Raw genomic sequence first — 22736 nt, forward strand, 5'->3', positions numbered from 1 at the left:
GGCTTAATGCTATAACGAGTACTCAAACAATATATTTCACTTTGTGTTTCTATGGGGGTGCAAACGATTGAAATCTTTACTTAATGTACACTAAACTGATCTTCTGTAAAAAAAAAAAAAAAGAAATTATCAATTCCCAACTTGACTCTCACTGGGATTAAACATGACAATAGGTCTGATCTGATTTCATCATCATTTAAAAAAAATCATCTATTATTTTTCACTTTATGTTTCTGTGTGGGAGCAAACTGTTGAAATCCTTACTTAAGGTATACTAAGCTGATCTTCTGTATATTAAGAGAATCGAAAATGAATCTTGATGTGAATGGAAGGGGAGAGGGAGTGGGAAAGGGGAGGGTTGTGGGTGGGAGGGTCGGTATGGGGTGGGAAGCCATTGTAACCCATGAGTCGTACTTTGGAAATTTATATTCATTAAATAAAAGATAAAAAAAAAAGAAAAACATGAAGATGACATTTCGAAAAAAAATAATAATAATAATAACAAAAAGTTTATAAAAAATAATAAACAGTAGTGTTCTCCATCAGGCAGTTCTTGCCCCACATTGCCAATAAGTCAAATTCCCACCTCCAATCTATATTTGATCAGGAATTCTTGCTCTAGTCCCCTTGCCTCTCTCTATTGTAACCTGAACATTCTTTCCTAGGTGTTCTGTAATTCTGAGCCTCCTTAACAGAAGTAATTGAAACTACAACCAGCACTAAGGAGTCAGTAGGTTCTGGAAGCTAAGAACTCTCTTTTTCTACAAAATTGACTTCTAACATTTGAGAACTGATTGGAAACCAGGTAGAGAAAATGTAAAATTTGGTCTACTTTCAGGAAGGAAGATATTTTTAAGAAGAAAAGGGCTGAAGCCCATGAGTTACTGACTCTTCTGGGTGATGTAGAGCAGAAGGCACCAGAATCAGGAGGAGCACTTGGAAAACAGTGCTGGGATGTTCGCCCAGAGATCCTGATTTAGTGGCTCTAGGATGGATCCCCAGTAGTGGCATTTCTTGCAAGTTTGAGAAGTCAGTGGTGCTGCTGATAAGGAGGTCCCCTGCTTTGTTAACCACCAGCTTAGAGGGGGAAAATTCCACTAATTATTTATTATGAAGCTAGACCTCCTGATAACCTGCTTGCTTATTCTGAAAGCATAATGTCTCTTGCATTCTAGTTTGGTTTTATGCTTTGCCCTGCTCTCTTTATAAGTCCTATACTAGCACTGATCTCTTTTGATTCCCTCTTTCCTACTCAAATTACTTGATGTAAATTCAAAGCTAGGGTCTCTCCTTTTTCTAGGCTCTAGGCTGTAGAACTCTGACTTAGCTGCCCAATCTCTCTCACCAGCTGCTGACCCCCCGAGCTCTCAGTAACTCTCTGCTTTTGTCTTTTCAGTTAGGAAATAAACTTAAAGACAAGCTTTGACTTAGTTTTCATAAGACATAATTTCGTTAAAGTTAGTGTCTTCAGAGGGGAATATTTTAGGGCTTACAGGGCTTTCTAAGATCATACGATTTAGAAAACCACACATTCCACCTTTGTATTCATTAATGCAACTTGAGTGAAGCAAAGAAATTTTATTTGAATGCATGAATGATGGATGTTTAATGAGAAGTGAAACTAATTACCTAAAAGGAAATGAGCTGTAATGAGGCATTAGGCCAGGCTGCATAAGCTTCTCCTTATGTAAAATATTCCTGCTAGCCTAGTATACATATTTCTTTTTTTGTTGTTGTTGTTTTTCTTTTTTTAACTTTTATTTAGTAGATATAAATTTCCAAAACAGTTTATGGATTACAATGGCTTCCCTACCCATAAATTCCCTCCCACCTGCAACCCTCCCATCTCCTGCTCCCTCTCCCATTCCATTCACATCAAGATTCATTTTCAATTATCTTTATATACAGAAGATCAATTTAGTATATATTAAGTAAAAATTTCATCAGTTTGCCCCCACACAGAACACAAAGTGCAAAATACTGTTTGAGCACTAGTCATAGCATTAATTCACATTGAACTACACATTAAGGACAGAGATCCTACATGAGGAGTAAGTACACAGTGACTCCTGTTGTTGACTTAACAAATTTTTTTTTAAACTTTTATTTAATGCATATAAATTTCCAAAGTACGACTTATGGATTACAATGGCTTCCCCCCATACCGTCCCTCCCACCCACAACCCTCCCCTTTCCCACTCCCTCTCCCCTTCCATTCACATCAAGATTCATTTTCGATTCTCTTAATATACAGAAGATCAGTTTAGCATACATTAAGTATGGATTTCAACAGTTTGCTCCCACACAGAAACATAAAGTGAAAAATAATAGATGATTTTTTTAAATGATGATGAAATCAGAGCAGACCTATTGTCATGTTTAATCCCAGTGAGAGTCAAGTTGGGAATTGATAATTTCTTTTTTTTTTTTTTTTTTTTTTTTACAGAGGATCAGTTTAGTATGCATTAAGTAAGGATTTCAACAGTTTGCACCCACATAGAAACACAAAGTGAAATATATTGTTTGAGTACTCGTTATAGCATTAAATCTCAATGTACAGCACATTAAGGATAGAGATCCTACATGAGGAGTAAGTGCACAGTGACTCCTGTTGTTGACTTTACAAATTGACACTCCTGTCTATGGCATCAGTAATCTCCCTATGCTCCAGTCATGAGTTTCCAAGGCTATGGAAGCCCTCTGAGTTCTCCGACTCTTATCTTGTTTAGACAAGGTCATAGTCAAAGTGGAGGTTCTCTCCTCCCTTCAGAGAAAGGTACCTCCTTCTTTGATGACCTGTTCTTTCCACTGGGATCTCACTCGCAGAGATCTTTTGCCAGAGTGTCTTGGCTTTCCATGCCTGAAATACTCTCATGAGCTTTTCAGCCAGCTCCGAATGCCTTTAGGGCTGATTCTGAGGCCAGAGTGCTATTTAGGACATCCGCCATTCTATGAGTCTGCTGAGTATCTCACTTCCCATGTTGGATCACTCTCCCCTTTATTTACTCCATCAGTTAGCGTTAGCAGGTACTAGACTTGTCTATGTGCTCCCTTTGACTCCCAGTCCCTTCACCATGACCAACTGTGATCTGAAACTGATCACCTGGAACAGTGAGATGGCATTGGTACATGCCACCTCGATGGGATTGAATTGGAATCCCCTGGTATGCTTCCAACTCCACCACTTGGGGCAAGTCAGCCTGAGCATGTCCCAAATTATACTTCTCTTCCCTCTCCCATTCCCACCACCATGTTCAACAGGGATCACATTTCAGTTAATTTTCAACACTTAAGAATAACTGTGCATCAATTACAGATCTAAACCAGTCATATTAAGTAGAACAGATAAAAAAACTACTAAGAGGGATAATGTATTTAGTTGTTCATTAACAGTCAGGGCTATGCTGATCAAGTCACCATTTCCCATAGTGTCCACCTCACTCCAACAGGTTTCCCTCTTGGTGTTCAGTCAGTCGTCACCGATCAGGGAGAACATATGGTATTTGTCCCTTTGGGACTGGCTTAGTTCACTCAGCATGATGTGTTCCAGATTCCTCCATTTTGTTGCAAATGACTGGATTTCGTTGTTTCTTACTGCGGTATAGTATTCTAAAGAGTACATATCCCATAATTTCTTTATCCAGTCTATCATCGATGGGCATTTAGGTTGGATCCAGATCTTAGCTATTGTGAATTGAGCTGCAATAAACATTAGGGTGCAGACCGCTTTTTTGTTTGCCAATTTAAATTCCTTTGGGTAAATTCCAAGGAGTGGGATGGCTGGGTCGAACGGTAGGGTTATCTTCAGGTTTCTGAGGAATCTCCAGACTGACTTCCATAGTGGCTTGACCAGTTTGCATTCCCACCAACAGTGGGTTAGTGTCCCTTTTTCCCCACATCCTCGCCAGCATCTGTTGTTGGTAGATTTCTGTATGTGAGCCATTCTGACCGGGGTGAGGTGAAACCTCATTGTGGTTTTGATTTGCATTTCCCTGATTGCTAATGACCTTGAACATTTTTTCATGTGCCTGTTGGCCATTTGGATTTCCTCTTTTGAAAAATGTCTATTGAGGTCCTTGGCCCATCTCTTAAGTGGGTTGTTGGTTTTGTTTTTGTGGAGTACTCAGCATGATGTGTTCCAGATTCCTCCATTTTGTTGCAAATGACTGGATTTCGTTGTTTCTTACTGCGGTATAGTATTCTAAAGAGTACATATCCCATAATTTCTTTATCCAGTCTACCGTTGATGGGCATTTAGGTTGGTTCCAGGTCTTAGCTATTGTGAATTGAGCTGCAATAAACATTAGGGTGCAGACCGCTTTTTTGTTTGCCAATTTAAATTCCTTTGGGTAAATCCCAAGGAGTGGGATGGCTGGGTCGAACGGTAGGGTTATCTTCAGGTTTCTGAGGAATCTCCAGACTGATTTCCATAGTGGCTTGACCAGTTTGCATTCCCACCAACAGTGGGTTAGTGTCCCTTTTTCCCCACATCCTCGCCAGCATCTGTTGTTGGTAGATTTCTGAATGTGAGCCATTCTAACCGGGGTGAGGTGAAACCTCATTGTGGTTTTGATTTGCATTTCTCTGATTGCTAATGACCTTGAACATTTTTTCATGTGCCTGTTGGCCATTTGGATTTCCTCTTTTGAAAAATGTCTATTGAGGTCCTTGGCCCATCTCTTAAGTGGGTTGTTGGTTTTGTTTTTGTGGAGTTTCTTGATCTCTTTGTAGATTCTGGTTATTAACCCTTTATCTGTTGCATAGTTTGCAAATATTTTTTCCCATTCTGACGGTTGTCTCTTCACTCTCCTGACTGTTTCTTTTGCAGTACAGAAACTTCTCAATTTGATGCAATCCCAATAGTTAATTTTGGCTTTGACTGCCTGTGCCTCCCGGGTCTTTTCCAGAAACTCATTGCCTGTGCCAATATCTTGAAGGGTTTCTCCAATGTTCTCTAGTAACTTGATGGTGTCAGGTCGTAGATTTAGGTCTTTAATCCATGTTGAGTGGATTTTTGTGTAAGGTGTAAGGTAGGGGTCTTGCTTCATGATTCTGCACGTGGAAATCCAATTTTCCCAGCACCATTTATTGAACAGACTGTCCTTGCTCAAGGAATTAGTTTTAGATCCTTGATCAAATATAAGTTGGCTGTAGATGTTTGGGTTGATTTCTGGTATTTCAATTCTGTTCCATTGGTCTATCCTTCTGTTTCTGTACCAGTACCATACTGTTTTGATTACAACTGCCCTGTAGTATGTCCTGAAATCTGGTATTGTGATGCCTCCGGCTTTGTTTTTGTTGTACAAGATTGCTTTGGCTATTCGAGGTCTCTTGTGCCTCCATATAAATTTCAGCACCAATTTTTCCAGATCTGAGAAGAATGTCTTCGGTATCTTGATTGGTATTGCATTGAATCTATAAATTGCTTTTGGGAGAATGGACATTTTGATGATATTGATTCTTCCAATCCATGAGCATGGAAGATTTTTCCATTTCTTGGTATCCTCTTCTATTTCTTTCTTTAAGGTTTTGTAATTTTCATCGTAGAGATCTTTAACGTCCTTGGTTAAGTTTATTCCAAGGTATTTGATTGTTTTTGTAGCTATTGTGAATGGGATTGATCTTAGAAGTTCTTCCTCAGCCATGGCATTGTCTGTGTATACAAAGGCTGTTGATTTTTGTGCATTGATTTTATACCCTGCTACTTTGCCAAACTCTTCTATGAGTTCCAATAGTCTCTTGGTAGAGTTCTTTGGGTCCCCTAAATAAAGAATCATGTCATCTGCAAAGAGGGATAGTTTGAGTTCTTCCTTCCCAATTTGTATCCCTTTAATTTCTTTTTCTTGCCTAATAGCTCTGGCTAGAACCTCCAGAACTATATTGAATAGCAGTGGTGATAGTGGACATCCCTGTCTGGTCCCAGATCTCAGTGGAAATGCTTCCAACTTTTCCCCATTCAATAGGATGTTGGCTGTGGGTTTTTCATAGATTGCTTTGATTGTATTGAGGAATGTTCCTTCCAAACCTAGTTTGCTTAGAGTTTTCATCATGAACGGGTGTTGTATTTTATCAAATGCTTTCTCGGCATCTATTGAGATAATCATATGGTTTTTCTTCTGCAGTCTGTTAATGTGGTGTATCACATTGATTGTCTTGCGCACATTAAACCATCCCTGCATACCAGGGATAAATCCCACTTGGTCTGGGTGGATGATCTTTCTGATGTGTTGTTGCATTCTATTGGCGAGAATTTTATTGAGGATTTTTGCATCTATGTTCATCAGGGATATTGGTCTGTAATTCTCTTTCAGTGCTGCATCTTTTCCCGGCTTAGGAATTAAGGTGATGCTGGCTTCATAGAAAGAATTTGGGAGGATTCCCTCTTCTTCAATTGTTCTGAATAGTTTGAGAAGAATTGGAGTTAGTTCTTCTTTAAATGTCTGGTAGAATTCAGCAGTGAATCCATCTGGTCCTGGGCTTTTCTTTGTTGGGAGGGCCTTTATTACTGTTTCAATTTCTGTCTCAGTTATGGGTCTGTTCAGGTTTTCGATGTCTTCCTGGTTCAATTTAGGTAGGTTGCATGTGTCCAGGAATCTATCCATTTCTGATAGGTTTCCCTGTTTGCTGGCATACAAGTCCTTGTAGTAATTTCTGATGATTCTTTTTATTTCTGTGGTGTCTGTTGTTACATTTCCTTTTTCATCTCTGATTTTATTGATTTGGGTCTTTTCTTTTTTTAGTTAGTTGGGCCAATGGGGTGTCAATTTTGTTTATTTTTTCAAAAAACCAGCTCCTCGTTTGGCTGATTTTTTGTAATGTTTTTCTGGATTCAATCCTGTTGATTTCTTCTCTGATTTTAATTATTTCTCTTCTCCTACTAGATTTGGGTCTGGTTTGCTGTAGGTTTTCTAGATCCTTGAGGTGAATAGAAAGCTCATCTATTTGGTGCCTTTCCAATTTCTTGATGTAGGCACCTATTGATATAAACTTTTCTCTTAACACTGCTTTTGCTGCATCCCATAAGTTTTGGTATGTTGTGCTGTTATCCTCATTTACTTCCAGAAAGTTTTTGATTTCTCTTTTGATTTCTTCTATGACCCATTGTTCATTCAGGAGCATGTTGTTCAATCTCCATGTGTTTGCGTATGCTCTAGGGATTCCTGAGTTGTTCATTTCCAACTTCATTCCTTTATGGTCTGAGAAGCTGCATGGTATGATTCTAATTCTTTTGAATTTGCTGAGACTTGCTTTATGGCCTAGTATGTGGTCAATCCTAGAGAAGGTTCCATGTACTGCTGAGAAGAATGTATAATCTTTAGCTGTAGGATTGAAAGTTCTGTATATATCTGTTAGATCCATTTGGGCTATAGTGTCGTTTAAATCTACTGTATCCTTGTTGATCTTCTGTCCTATTGATCTGTCTATTTCTGAGAGTGGAGTATTGAAGTCCCCCAGTACTATTGTATTGGGGTCTAAGTCTCCCTTTAAGTCCGTTAACAAATCTTTTAGATAAACCGGTGCCCTGTAGTTAGGTGCATATACATTGATAATTGTTATATCTTCCTGTTGAATTGATCCCTTAATCATTATGTAGTGTCCCTCTTTGTCTCTCTTAACGGTTTTTGTGGTAAAGTTTATGGTGTCTGATATTAAGATGGCTACGCCTGCTCTTTTTTCATTTCTGTTGGCATGGTATATCTTTTTCCAGCCTTTCACTTTCAGTCTGTATGGATCTTTGTTGGAAAGATGTGTTTCTTGTAAGCAGCAAATAGATGGGTTTTGTTTTTTAACCCAATCAGCCAAACGGTGTCTTTTATCTGGACAGTTCAGGCCATTCACGTTCAATGTGACTAATGATAAGTGGTAACTTTGCCCTGCCATTTGCCAAAGATAAGTTCTAATATATGCTTTGAATTCCCTGTGATCTTTTGCTGTGAGCTTTCCTTCCTTGGTTTCCTTCCTTTACCTTCTTTCATATTGATGACCGTGTTTCTTTGTTTCTGTGTGTAACACATCTTTAAGCATCTTTTGCAGGGCTGGACGAGTGGCAACAAATTCTTTCAATTTCTGTTTGTTATGAAAGGTCTTTATTTCACCTTCATTCACAAATGATAGCTTTGCAGGATATAATATTCTGGGCTGGCAGTTGTTCTCTCTTAGTACCTGAGCTATATCTTGCCATTCCCTCCTAGCTTGTAGAGTTTCTGATGAGAAGTCAGCTGTGAGTCTGATTGGAGATCCTCTGAGAGTAATCTGACGTTTCTCTCTTGCACATTTTAGGATCTTTTCTTTATGTTTCACTGTGGAGAGTTTAATTACAACGTGTCGTGGTGAGGGTCTCTTTTGGTCGTGTTTATTAGGGGTTCTGTGAGCTTCCTGTACTAGGATTTCTCTGTCCTTCTCCAAACCTGGGAAATTTTCTGCTAATATCTCACTAAAAAGGCCTTCTAATCCTTTCTCCCTCTCCATGCCTTCAGGAACTCCTAGAACCCGAATGTTGGGTTTTTTAATAGTATCCTGAAGATTCCTGACAATATGTTTTAGATTTCTAATTTCCTCGTCTTTTCTTTGGTCTGACTGTATCCTTTCCTGTTCTCTGTCTTCTAAGTCCGATATTCTCTCTTCTGCTTCTCCCATTCTGTTTGTAAGGCTCTCTATTGTGTTTTTCATTTGATCTATTGAATTCTTCACTTCAGTCACTATCCCAGTTTCCTGTTGTACTAGTTGTTTCGTTTCATTTTGATTCCTCCTTAATATTTCATTTTCACGAGAGAGATTTTCTATCTTGTCCATTAAGGATTTCTGTAGTTCAAGAATTTGTTTTTGAGAACTTCTTAATGTTCTTATCAATTTTTTGAGATCTGCTTCTTGCATTTCTTCTATGTCATCATCCTCATAATCTTGAATTGGGGTGTCTTTTTCATTTGAGGGCTTCATGGTGACTTCCTTGTTTTTATTACCTTGGTTTTTGCGTTTGTTATTTGGCATATTGGAGATATTTGGTTTCTTCACTGTGGTGCTTTTTCTTGTTATACTATGACTCTAGATTAAGTGGACTATCTGTTTTTGATGGAGCCTTAGGGCTTGAGATGGGTGTGGCCTGAGAGCTCTGTTTGGTGTGCCAAAGGTGACACTCCCAGGTTAGGCGTGGTAAACCTCTCTCTCTCTCTCTCTCTCTCTCTCTTTTTTTGATTCAAAAGGGACGTTATTCTGCACAGCTGAACAAAGTTGGAGGTAGTTAGCAGGCAAATGATATACCCACAGGAGCCAGAGATCAGAAGCTCTTTCCCAAGGACTACACAGGGAATCTGTTCGGCCCTTAGAGTGGGCTCAAATTCTCCTTCAGTCTCCCACTGGGTTGCCAAAGTTATGGAATTGTAGCGTCTCTGGAGAGTGCTCACGTGAATTCCGTGAGTTCTCTCCCCCACCGTCTCTTTTTTCACAGTCTCAGTTCAGTAGCACCATAAATTTACTAAGTCCTAATCTCCTGTTAATTCGCCCCACCCAGAGTCAGGTTTTACTGCTAGGCTCAGGGCCGGTGCAGACCTGAGGTCGCTCTGCTTATGACGTATGTCCAAGATGGCGCCTGCTCTTTGTCTTGCTCGCCCTTGAGAGGTGAGCGGAGAGAGAGAAACCCGTGTCCGTACCAGTCACCTTTTTTTTTTTCCCTCTCTCTCTCTTCCAGTTAGCTTGGTGAAGTCCCCCCCGCCCCGGGGGTCGTTCCCTCTAGTCTCCTCTCTCCGCTTGCCTGCCGGTGTCTCGGGTTATTGAGGTTCGGCTCACCTCGCGTTCCAGCGCTGGTGTGTTGAGTCTGCCGCTGATGTCCCGAACTGTGGGCTCCCACGCTCTCCACGCAGGTCTGCTCCCCTTCCAGCGCCGATGTGTGGACTCGGAGCCCTGGACGTCCCAAGTCTCCCCGCTGTTGCACTCCCCTTCGAGCACTTGCGCGAAGACCCTGCAGCTTGCGCAGCTCAGTCCCGCGGCTCGGCTTCCGCGGCTCAGTCCCGCGGCTCGGTCCTGCGGCTCGGCTTTCGTGCGCGGTGGGCGACCTTGTTCTCCCAGTAGGTCCTCCGATTCACATCCACTGGATCCAGAAGAGTTTTGTCTGCAATATTTTCCTGGTTCTTTTTTCTGAGGCTACCGTAACTCCCCTTTTATTAAACTAAATTTTCCCAGACTATCGGTGCGCGCCCTCACTATTCCGCCATCTTGGCTCCCAGCTGACTTAACAAATTGACACTCTTGTTTAAGGCGTCAGCAATCTCCCCAGGCTCTAGTTGAGTTGCCAATGCCATGGAAGTTCCCTGAGCTCACCAACTTTGATCTTACTTCGAAAAGGCCATAGTCAAAGTGAAAGTTCTCTCCTCCCTTCAGAGAAAGGTACCTCCTTCTTTGATGGCCCGTTCTTTCTACTGGGACTCACTCAGAGAGATCTTTCATTTAGGTTTGTTTGTTTTTCTTTTTTTTTTTTTTTTTTTTTTTTTTTTTTTTGGCCAGAGTGTCTTGGCTTCCATGCCTAAAATACTCTCATGGGCTCTTCAGCCATATCCGAATGCCTTAAAGGCTGATTCTGAGGCCAGATTGCTGTTTAGGACATCTGCCATTCTATGAGTCTGCTGTGTATCCTGCTTCCCATGTTGGATCATTCTCTCCCTTTTTAATTCTATCAGTTAGCATTAGCAGACACTAGTCTTGTTTATGTGATCCCTTTGACTCTTAGACCTATCAGTATGATCTATTGTTACCTGAAATTGATCACTTGGACTAGTGAGATGACATTGGTACATGCCACCTGTATGGAATTGAATTGGAATCCACTGGCACATTTCTAACTCCACCATTTGGGGCAAGTCAGCTTGAGCATGTTCCAAATTGTACATCTCCTCCCTCTCTTATTCCCTCTCTTATATTTAACAGAGATCACTTTTCAGTTAACTTTAAACACCTAAGAATAATTGTGTGTTAATTACAGAGTTCAACCAATAGTATTAAGTAGAACAAAAAAATACTAAAAGGGATAAGGTATTAAATTGTACATCAACAGTGATTACAAGGGCTGATCAGGTCACTGTTTCTCATAGTATCCATTCCACTTCACCAGATTTCTTAATGTAGTAAATTGAAAATGCCCTCATATTGTTCCTAGAGCATCTTCATTGGACTCCAAAACATGCCTCCTGATTGAAGGCAAGGGACAGGCATTGGACATATTCATCTGTCAAAAGTGTTTATTGAATATTTATTTTTATTTCAAAGGTACTGGCTACAATAAGAAGATGCTTCACTGGGGTTTAGGAACTAACTTCTGTCTTCATCATGTAATTCTGCAAATTCCAGAAGGCTGAGAATCAAACAGGATAATCTTTATTTTATAAACCCCTCAGCAAGAATATCACTTCTACCTCAAGAAGTAATAGAGTTGTTCAAAAAATTTATAGAAAACAGTTATTAAGAAAAAACTAGGCGGCGCCGTGGCTCAATAGGCTAATCCTCCGCCTGCAGCTCCGGCACACCGAGTTCTAGTCCCTGTCGGGGTGCCGGATTCTGTCCCGGTCGCTCCTCTTCCAGGCCAGCTCTCTGCCTTGGCCCGGGAGTGCAGTGGAGGATGGCCCAAGTCCTTGGGCCCTGCACCCACATGGGAGACCAGGAGAAGCACCTGGCTCCTGGCTTCGGATCAGCGTGTTGCGCCGGCCGCATCTTGCTGGCTGCAGTGGCCATTGGAGTGTGAACCAATGGTAAAGGAAGACCTTTCTCTCTCTCTTTCTCTCTCTCAGTGTCCACTCTGTCGAAAAAAGAAAAGAAAAGAAAAGAAAAAACTATGCACAGATTTCATTTTTTGGACCCAAATAAAATTATATTTAATTCAATTTTCTGCAGAACACTTATATGTAGGCTGAATCATGAAGAGCCCTTATATGTAGGCTGCTGAGCTTGAAATGATAATCTGTATCAGAGCCACTGATAGGAATTTCATGGAGGGAAATTAACACATCTACATAAACAGGCTGTGGTTGTGTTCCAGTCTCCGCTGCTTATTGTAGAGGACTCACCAACCAGAGCATGGTAGCAAATTACATCTCCCAATTCATGTTTTAGTCCCCATTTCCTATGGTTTCTTAACATTTTGGAAGTTTATGGGAAATTAGCAATTTTTGCCTCAAGTATAGAGTGATGGACAAAGTCCCAGATGGCTGATTTTGTGGGATTCCAAGGCTTCATGGAGGCCTCCATGGCGATGCTCTGCCCCAGAGTGTTGTGCCTCTTTCATTACTAATTTGTTCCAGTTCCCCAATGCTGTAGTTTCTTCTTCAGCTGCTAACCTCCCATAGTCCAGTAACTGCTTGAAAAAGTCTTCCTTTGAAATCTCTTATTCATTAGATGGATAAAATAGAGATTAATAACCTGCTTGTAGATGTCACATAAGGAGAACAAAGACGCCTCTCCTCCTAAAAAGCAAAGTTGACTTAGCCAGGAGACATGGAAGATAGGAGATCAATATGGGTTGCGGGTGATGAGAAATGACCAAGAGGTCAATTCAAACTGTGTATTAGGCAGAATCATAAATAATGATTTCTTCCTTAAAGAGATTCAGTAGATAGTGACCTAAAGAGAAGCAGACAACCTCAGGGTACAGGGATAACTCTAATATTTTCCTGGGAAAATAATTTATAAGCATTTGCAAATCAGTGAAAACCTTGAAAATTTCTTTTACATTCAAATGTATTGGGCTTGTCTTAGTCTACTCAAAAGACCAGAGATAATGTACTCTAAGAGGAGGTCACCTTGATGTCAGACTTGTCCACAGCATCCCTTGCTGCCATGGCAAAGCACTCTAGCCCCATCCAAGGAGAGATGTCTCGGGGAGCAAGTGCGTCAGGTTAGAACAGCGGCACATCTAGTAGAGTGCAATCAAAAGGAAAAGGGACTTTAGAAAGGTGAAGTAGCACTGAAAACAAATTTCATCTTTCCCACAATTTTGTTGTGGAGGAGACCTAAGGCAAAATTACAGCTCTGGCATTTAAAATGAAAACCTTAATGGATGGGAGAGGGAGTGGGAGATGGGATGGTTGAGGGTGGGAGGGAGGTTATGGGGGGAAAAGCCAATATAATTCAAAAGTTGTACTTTGGAAATTTATATTTATTAAGTAAAAGGTGAAAAAAAAGTGAAAAAAAAGAAAACCTTAATGATACTTGACAACTACAGGCACCAGGTAAGCACTTAGTGCATGATACTGTTACTTTGCTTCTCTTGCAGGAGAAAAGATCTCCCACTCACACTTCACTGACAATCATTGCAAGATCTTTTTACACATACTTTAAAAAAAAAAAAAAAAAACTTAGGAGCTGGCACTGTGGCGCAGTATGTTAATCCCCCGTTTGCGGTGCCAGCATCGCATAGGGACACCGATTCGAGTCCCGCCTGCTCTACCAACACTCTGGCCTCAGAATCATCCAGGATTAAAGAACTTTATGCTATGCTTTATATACCCAGGTCTTGCCAAAAGTTGTTCTATTCCCTTCATTTAAAATGAAACTACTGGGCTGGATAGACTCCGAGATCTTCCTGTGTGACGCTTCTGTGGTGTTCCTGATGCCCTGATGACACAAAAGGCTGGCTTTGTCCTTTCTTCCTGCCAGGCTGAGGGCTGAGCTCTGTGGGGGTACACAAAAGCAGAAGGTATAATCCACTCCTGGGAGTGGCCCTTGATGCTCACCTGTGCCAGGTGAATCTCCTGGAGCCATGAATCCACAGCTGCCAGTGACATTGGCAGCTGAGGTAGGTCAGGTGCCAGCTCACTTGGACACTATGATTGACTCATGATTATTAGACACTGTTAGGATTTTGCAACTGGCAGCATGTTTATAAAAGAGTATTAAAGAGGACCTGTGGCTCATGAAGGGATTAGAAATTTGGAGTTAAATGCTTATTTCTTCCTTGAAAATGTTTTTGATATAATTATTATGGCAGGAACCCTTGATTGTCCCCTAGTATCAATTTTCTGTGCCTTCCCCATAAATAGAACTCTGGACACATCCAGAAGAACTCCCAGCTTTTCTTGCAGTGAGGTGTGGCTGTTTGACTAATGCCTAGCAATGGTATACATTGGGGTTTGTTGTATGCAACTTCTGAGAAGTAGTCTTAAAGCAAAGGATCAAGCCCTTTGCCCTCTTCCTTTCTGCTGACTGGAATACAGACATAATGACTGGAGCTTCTGCAGCAGTTTCGAACCATAAAAAAGAAACCATGTCAGGGTTTGTGGTGCAATAAGATAAAGAAATTCAGGATTCTGACAATTGTGAAAGTACTTTCTTCAACCAAGTGACAGCCACCTTCAGTCTTTTAACATGAATGTGAGAGAAGCCTCCGTATGGTTATTTTTTCAATAACTTTTGCACCTTCACTATCATTTAGGAACATCTGTGAATTACAGTTGATTATTTCTTAACTGAAACAAGTGTCCTTGGCACAGTAAGGAGTAAGCAATGGTTTGAAGTTTCTTGTTCTATGGAAAAAATAAACTTATGTTTTCTGTTTAATACAGATGAAAGTGTAGAAGCAAATACAACAGATATATTATAAGCTATGCTTAAGAGAATCTCTGTGATCCAAACTACACTTCAGGGCACTTTTCTGCTGAGGAAAGTCAGATATGAACTGTTGTGCATAGTCATTTTCGTTTCTCCTTATAAGCATTTAAAAACTCGTCTTTTTTATTAGCATAAGAGCAATAGGATGAGGAAAGTGTATTTGATGTAAATGCAAAGAGAGGAAATAATTAAAATATTCAAAATGGTGGGAAAATTATAAATGTTGCAAGTGGTTTTAAGAATAAATGCTTTATGATGGTGACCATTTTTAATGACAAAAGAAAACTACTGCAATATTTGGTAAATGGCCTCATGATGCTATGGCAAAGTCAGCAAGAGATGTGACAAAATGAGAAGGACACAATGGGGAATGTCTCTCACTACACTGGTAATTAATCAAATGTTCGGAAGTTATAGAAAAACTTAAAGACTAAGCAGATGAAAGTCCACAAATTATAACTTGTTACAAAATACAGATGGTTAAAAAATCTTTTGAAAATATACAGTACCAAAGTGAGTGGCTTAGATTAATATACCAGGCAAGAGGTTTTACCTAAAATATTTGTGAACATCATTGTAGACCAGGAGTACCTGTTACAGCAGATTTTCATTGTAGCAAAATGGATCAATTTTTGAAACAAATGCCTAACAGAACTTTTTTCAATAAAGCTTGTAAAGACAGGAATTACACTTTTATTTGATGTAGATGTATACAAAAATTGAATATCTGAAACAAAGCTCTTGTATCTAAAAACAAATGATGACTCAAAACAGTGCCCATAAAAGATATTTTCAATACAAATATAAGACATATTATTTCCATTCAGGTTCAGTGAAAAACATTGTAATAATAAATGTTAGAATATAATGGTTTTAATATTTACTGAATAAAGCATTAGAACTGGGTAGTTACTTATCTACTGAATATGTGCGTGTCACTTAGAATTTTCATAATAGTTTGTAAAATGTTCATTCAAGTTATGAGTTTCTAACCTGGAAGACATTTTCCACAACTCTGTCAACTATTGTATTATTTTATTAGACTATAAACCCTAAAGTGAAACAAAGAGGATTCAAGAGCGATTTCACATTTCCATTTAATAAAACGCAGGAAGCCTGATCATCGCAGATAAGCTTAATCACAGTCTCCTGCAACCCAGCATTTGACCTTGCAGATGGATTGTTGGGACCTGATGCTCCTCTGACAGTCGGCTTCTGCATTACCCTCCTGCATGCTGCCTGACAGCTGAAAGTAAGGGATGGGAACAGCTCTTACCACAGCATCTGGTTATCTGGAATAGCTACTCGAACACAAAATGCCTCTTTAATAGGAATACATTTAGGACCTTTTAATAAAACTTTTTTTGACTCATATCATACTAAAACATTTAACCTATATAAGGAAGTACATTTGAACACAGAGAATGTAAGCTTTCTTCCTCATGAGGACGTACATAGCACAATAAAATAAATTGTTTTAAAATGGCTCAGGAAAAATGCACATGCTCTTATGCCACTGTGCTTTATTAATTCTCATCTGGAGCTTTACTAATTTTATCTAAAGCTTAATGAGATTTCTAAAACTTATATAATACTTCTCATCTTTCTTAAATTCTGCTATAATAGTGACCTAGAGAATTATTCTTCTAAGACTCAAATTTTTCTATTTACCAATGTCTAAGAAATAAAATAGCTGCCCACAAATAACAACTATTTAAAGAATGAACTCACTGCTCATCTTTCTTTTGCAAAGCCTAATTACTCAGTGAGACCTCAAGGTCTACGTTAAGTGGCCTGGTAGTGACTGTAGCAAGCCAATCTAGTACTTATAGAACACAACATCTTTTGCTCTGGGAAATCCTGAATAACAAAACAATGCGTTTGGAACCTGTGTTGGACCTCTAAGGGGGTAGACAAGAGAATCAGAAGGTCTAAACAGGAAATGTGGATTCTAGTATGGACTCATGGAGGCTGGGCCTTTGGCTTGGGGCACCACTTCTCTGGAACAATCTTCCCCTTCTGTAGAGTTGAGAGATGGACGGGAGGACAGGAAGGTTTCTTTATTTCTAAACTCTTTTCCACATTGGAAAGTACATGCTTCTACTAAGTATTACACAGTCAGAAGAATGTAAGTAACATTGAATAAGTTTTGTGTTTCACAAGAAATTATGAGCAAAGTAGTCCCAACGTTACAGTATGAAGCCTAAAATAATTTAAATGTTAGAAAATTCTGGCCAGCACTGTGGCTCACTAGGCTAATCATCTGCCTGCGGTGCTGGCACCCCAGGTTCTAGTCCTGGTTGGGGCGCCGGATTCTGTCCTGGTTGCTCCTCTTCCAGTCCAGCTCTCTGCTGTGGCCCGGGAGTGCAGTGGAGGATGGCCCAAGTACTTGGGCCCTGCACCCCATGGGAGACCAGGAGGAAGCACCTGGCTCCTGGCTTTGGATCGGTGCAGTGCGCTGGATGTAGTGGCCATCTGGGGGGTGAACCAACGGAAAAGGAAGACCTTTATCTCTGTCTCTCTCTCTCTCTAACTCTGCCTGTAAAAAAAAAATTAACAAAATAAAATAAAAAGAAAATTCTAAGTAGCAGTTTAGAGATTAAGCCAAATATAGAATATGGAAAATAATATGACAATATACGTGAGAAGGTACAGATACATATAAATGTGTCACTTGCTACCATTTGACCATTTTCTGAGAGAGCTTTTGCTTTCAATTCTATTAAAAACCTTGGCACTCTTCTTTTCTGTTCTAATGATTTCTATATAAAACTGAGCCTTCAACCTTTCTCCCAAGGTAAACATTCTCTGAAATCCTCCTTGAATATTTCTACCCATACTGGCTTCCTGTTTCTGAATTCTCTGATAGAGGGAAACATTCTATAATGACTAGAAAGTATGAGAATAAATCATGCTATTTAATTGCTTAAATTGAACATTTGTTTCTTTCCCTTCCGGCATGCAAATACTAAAAACAGTGAAGTACATGAGACTGAAAGAGAATCCATAGTAGCCTCATGGTAACCACTGGCTTTGGGGCCAGCACAGAGGGAGCTGAGTAGAGCAGGGCCCGCCTGGCAGCCTCTGCATCAAGAGAAGTCCTCATTAGTGAGAACAAGTTGGTTGGACAGGACAGAGGAAGAGAATACTTTGTGCCTTAGCTTTGATCAGTTTCCCAGGCTCCACTGAATTTTTTCTGTTCCAATTATTTGAACATTACCGTGCCCAAGACTGAGTCATCATCCTACGGGGAACAAGCAAAGAACTGAGCAGAATGGGCAGTATCTCACAAAGCCAAATTCTTTAGAATGTCAGGACAGGGAAGAGAGACGTTTGGGCGTGTCTTCTTCAGGGTGAGGGCATTGACCGGCTTGAGCAGGGTGACTGTGCAAACATGTCATTTGTCATAGTCAATGATAACTTCGTGGTCCACTGTTGTGGTTTTAGTTGACTCCAGGGTAGATGGGGCTGCGGTGGTAGAGGAGCTCTGGCTGGTCACGGGAGTAGAAGGCGGGGTGCTCTGAGACCCAGGTGGAGGTGAGGAGGCAGCAGATGGGGTAGAAGCAGCAGGTGGAGGTGAGGAGGCAGCAGATGGGGTAGAAGCAGGGGTGAAAGTCACTTGACTGGACTTCCCATCTGGCTGAATGATGATGGTGGTGTTGCTGGTGGGCCTGCCGAAGTGGACAAAATACACTACAAGAACCACAAGTGTTGTGGAGATTAGACAGGCCAACAGACACACTAGGAATGTTTTCAAGAGTGACCACGGATTTTCTGTAACCTGCAAAGATTTATAAAAAGTGGATGCTTCATCACATTCCATTGTAGTGACTTAGGTAACTGTTTTCAATTGCAATAAAAATAACATTTTTTATTAATTCAAATGCTGTTATTTAAAACAAAGTTTTCAGCTGTTTCCTTCTCTTTCGCATTCTCTCTCTCTCTCTAACTCTCTCATACACACACCCACATATACAAACACAAGAGTGTGGATGTTCAGGACATGTAGACACAAAGATGCATATGCATCTTGGGGACAAAATATCTCCTTTGTTATCCTCTTATACCACAAGAAGTCTTCATTTTTGAATATAAATAGATTGCCTCGGGAATATATTACATTAAGTTATTATCAGCTACTAACATCTCAATATAAATTAAATTATCTAACTAGTGTAAGTGGGTAGAAAAATAATGGGAAGGCATATCAAGACATTTAGATTGGTCATATTTGGGTAATGGAAAATGTCAGGGTTTGGTTTTGTTTTGCTCATTATGTTATTTCAATTTTTGAATTACAAGTTGAAAGTTTGTAATTGGAACAGTTTTTATTAAATACGTTTTATCCATTAAACACAAATCAAGGGAATTTAATTGAGTTTGAAAAATATATCAAAACAGAAAAAAGCAATTAGCTCTGTTGTGGAGTAGAAAGAATCTTCAAGGAATAGAATCCAGAACTGATGCACTGTTAGGGATCTTGGGTCCCAGGTTAGCGATCACATGGTAGCAACTCAAGCCCTGCAGAGGGGTTGACGGAGAAGATGCGCCTGGCCTATTTCCACCATTATTTCAAAGAATGAAAGCCATCCCTTCCCCTGCTCTGTCCCCAAACCTTACCAATTGTGGCTGGATTGTCACTCTGCAACCACAGTGTGTCCCTCCATTTGAGCTGTATGGATTTCTGGGTAACTGAAGTGAAATAAGTAGATAAATAAATAAACAATAGAAATCCAATTATTAAGGATGATGAACATTTATCTTATGCAGGAACATAAGAATATAAAATAATGTAAATCCAGTACACATAAAACAAAGAAGTAATCAAATTCTAGGAGAATTTGCAACTGTAATAATGGTTTAATGATATGAACTATACATTATAATTTTCATATGAAATGATCCAATATGGAAAATAAAATAATCATCTTAATGGTTACCCAAGTATCATTTAATGTATTTCAGCATTCAAAAGCAAAAAAAAAAAAAAAAAAACAAAAAAAAAAAAACAAAATAAACCTCAATAAAAGTAAATGAATAATTCCTGTAAAGAATGTTTACTTCAGAAGGAAGACCAACATTATATACAGCACAAAAATAAGTTGTTACACACAGAAAGAGTGAAGAATTTCTCCTATAATCATTATTGGATAATAGCAGGCTACTTCAAAAGATCATGGAAATGAAATTAAAATACTTTTGGTGTGAACATTTTGAATTCTATGCATCTAAGGTATATTCAAAATGCTTGTGGAAAATGTCTATGATGAAAAATTTATGCATGGTTTTCAAAAAGGTTTTGTACCAAAATGAACTTACAAGTCCAGTTTTTCACTAACTTTTTGAAGTGTTATTGTACGTATGAACAACGAAAATATGAAGACAAAATTATTATTAAATGCAAGTTATACTATAGTGTACCGTCAGAAACTAAGACTCAACCATATTATCTATTGAAAACAATAACTCGGGGCCGGCGCCGTGGCTCACTAGGCTAATCCTCTGCCTGCAGTGCCGGCATCCCATATGGGCACCGGGTTCTAGTCGCGGTTGCTCCTCTTCCAGTCCGGCTCTCTGCTGTGGCCCAGGAAGCAGGGGAGGATGGCCCAAGTGCTTGGGCGCCTGCACCCATATGGGAGACCAGGAAGAAGCACCTGGCTCCTGGCTTTGGATCAGTGCAGCGCCAGCTGCAGCAGCCATTTGGGACTAATGGAAAGAAGACCTTTCTCTCTGTCTCTCTCTTACTGTCTAACTCTATCTGTCAAAAAAAAAAAGAAAAAGAAAACAATAATTCATTAAGTTGGCAAGTTATAAAATTATCAACGAACATATAACAGCAGATGTTTTGTGTGTGTGTATGGGCATGCGTATTGCTTTGCAGTAGTAATAAAGTATATACATGTCACAGGACTTGTATAAAGAAAATAATACAACTTTTCAGAACAACAAAAAGGGAACTTGGATAAATATTCTCATAAAAATTTCAGTATTATAATCTATCAATTCCCTAACTTCTAATTAAGATTCTCACAGACATTTTGGAGGAAAAGCTTAGGTAATTAGATAAGAACTTCATATGGCAAAATAAAGTAACCCAAAGGCTAAAATTATATTACATGTGGTACAGATGGATATTAGCAGGAATTTTCTCTGGACAAGATGATGAGTGTTTTTATTCTATGCATTTTTCCATATTTTCCAAGTGTTCTAAAATAGCACATAACATTCATCTGATATTTGCACAAAGGAAATCTGCACCTAGTTTTGGGAGATAAACAGAGATTATAGGTTGTCAGGTTACTAAAAAATGGGAAGATCTTATCATTCCTTTCCTTTTCTTTATAATCTCAGAAGTTCATCTTACTGTTTAGCATAATTAACTTATTATTATACTTATTGTACTGAATCCACAAATATTTTGTTTTTGTAGGCAAACACCATAAATGATAGCTAATACATTAGCAAAAAGAGAAGTAAATATGACGATGGACATATGTCATTAAAATAAGGACTTTTTGTAGCTTTCATGGAATATGAAACAGATATAAATGAAGTGGTTGTAGTCTAGTTACTGAATCTTCAAACTGACCAGAGATACAAACTTCAAGTTGGAAAATAATTCTTATATAAAATCCTGTTTGTTTTATTTTGTCTATAACCTCGAGTTAATCATAGAATTTATTTTTCTTTGCTAAAAGCATATAATCAAGACTTTGGAAAAATAATTTTTTATAACAAGAAGATTATACATGAGAAACCTGCATCCAGTTTCTGACTTGGCTACCAGCTATGTAGGCTCCTAATATTCTAAATTACTCATGTGTAAAATGAAGTAATTCATCTGAATGAGAATTGTGACCTTTACAACTGTGTCATTAGGGTCCTAAAATATGTATTTGTATTTTGGTAGAATAACACATTATAAGCACAAGTTCCCCCACTTTGGGATATTTTGTTCATATAAGTAGGCCACAGTTACTGAGGAACAAACTATCATAAACATTTTCGTTTGACTCAAATACATAAAAAAGTAGTATTTTTAATATTTGCTATAAACATGACATTTCAAATCATCTACCAACATTTTGTCTAGTTGTACCTTACAGTAGGTTTCTGAAATATCAAAATTTAAACCACAAGTCTAACACATGGCCCTTAAGTGATGTGAAAGCACTATTTTATATATTAAACAATTCCTTCAACCTTATGATTACTTATGACATTCAAGATTCCATTCATTCTGTTATAACAAATATCATACCAAATGCAACTTTCTTGTCTTGAAGGGTTAAATGTCAGAGGTCAATAGCAACAAATTAGACATGAAAACAATGAAAAGGTATTTACCATACTCACAAGCTCAGCCTCGTTTTGTTCAGTATCCAGAGTATACCGCCGTTGTTTTCCATTCATACTAAGAAAGCTGGTATTGCAAGCACAACTCCAAAACTGTTACTGAATTTATGGGTTAGAAGTGAAGAAATCCTATGTTTATGCTATGTTAATAATTGTGTGTTTATTAAATGTGGACTATGAAAACTGCAGAAAAGTTTCTATTCAATCTGAATTGTACAACTTATGATAGGTTGAGAAAAGGAAATATGTGCTCCCTTCATAAATGGCACAGAGAATATAATCTCATCTGTAGGAATAACTCCAGAATTATGAGCAGGTATAAGCTCCTGCCCTCCTTATTTCAAGCAACTTACTTAAAATTGTTTCAATCTGATTTCTCATAGGTTAAGGATTTAATTTTCACTTCTTAAAAGCATACAAAGCCACTCCTTGATTATGAATATTGCGAAATTCTATGGCTAAGCAAATAGAAGGATTATGGTGATGACTAATTTCAAAACTGTCCCAAAATTAGAAAATATTGTGATTACTAGATTAGGGTAAATTATCATGAATGATGAGTAAAGGCTACTGTACTGCTGAAGGCTGGTTGTTTTGAGATGTACAAGGAAAAAAATGAAAATTGTTTTACCTGGAGTTAAAGATAAGAAAAAAATCTGTACAATTCGGTAGCTCTTGATTATATGAATCAAGGGTTATCCAAAGTAAGTCTTGTCTGCTTCTTATGTTGTGATATCTTCTTTTAAACCATGTAATTATTGTACTGTTTCTCACAGCTCCTAATCTTTTGG

General features: G+C 38.9%; 1 protein-coding gene across 3 annotated transcripts; it reads right to left on the reverse strand.

Moving 5' to 3' along the window:
- Positions 1–15259: 15259 nt before the first annotated feature.
- Positions 15260–22711, reverse strand: LOC108177176 (uncharacterized). 3 transcript variants are annotated; one of them, XM_089305105.1, is made up of 4 exons: positions 22577–22711; positions 21946–22044; positions 19210–19281; positions 15260–18370 (listed from the first exon to the last, which is right to left on the reverse strand). In XM_089305105.1, exons 2-4 carry the CDS (start codon positions 22000–22002, stop codon positions 17987–17989), a joined length of 513 nt encoding a protein of 170 aa, XP_089161231.1. In that variant the 5' UTR covers positions 22003–22044; positions 22577–22711; the 3' UTR covers positions 15260–17986. The 3 variants fall into 3 exon arrangements, with proteins under 3 accessions (XP_089161231.1, XP_089161230.1, XP_089161229.1); XM_089305104.1 differs by having other exon boundaries at positions 21937–22044; XM_089305103.1 differs by lacking the exon at positions 22577–22711 and having other exon boundaries at positions 21937–22555.
- Between the last annotated feature and the right edge of the window lie 25 nt (positions 22712–22736).

This window comes from Oryctolagus cuniculus, chromosome 10, assembly GCF_051225735.1.
Source record: "Oryctolagus cuniculus isolate XC-2025 breed Fujian yellow rabbit chromosome 10, ASM5122573v1, whole genome shotgun sequence".
Lineage (NCBI taxonomy): Eukaryota > Metazoa > Chordata > Mammalia > Lagomorpha > Leporidae > Oryctolagus > Oryctolagus cuniculus.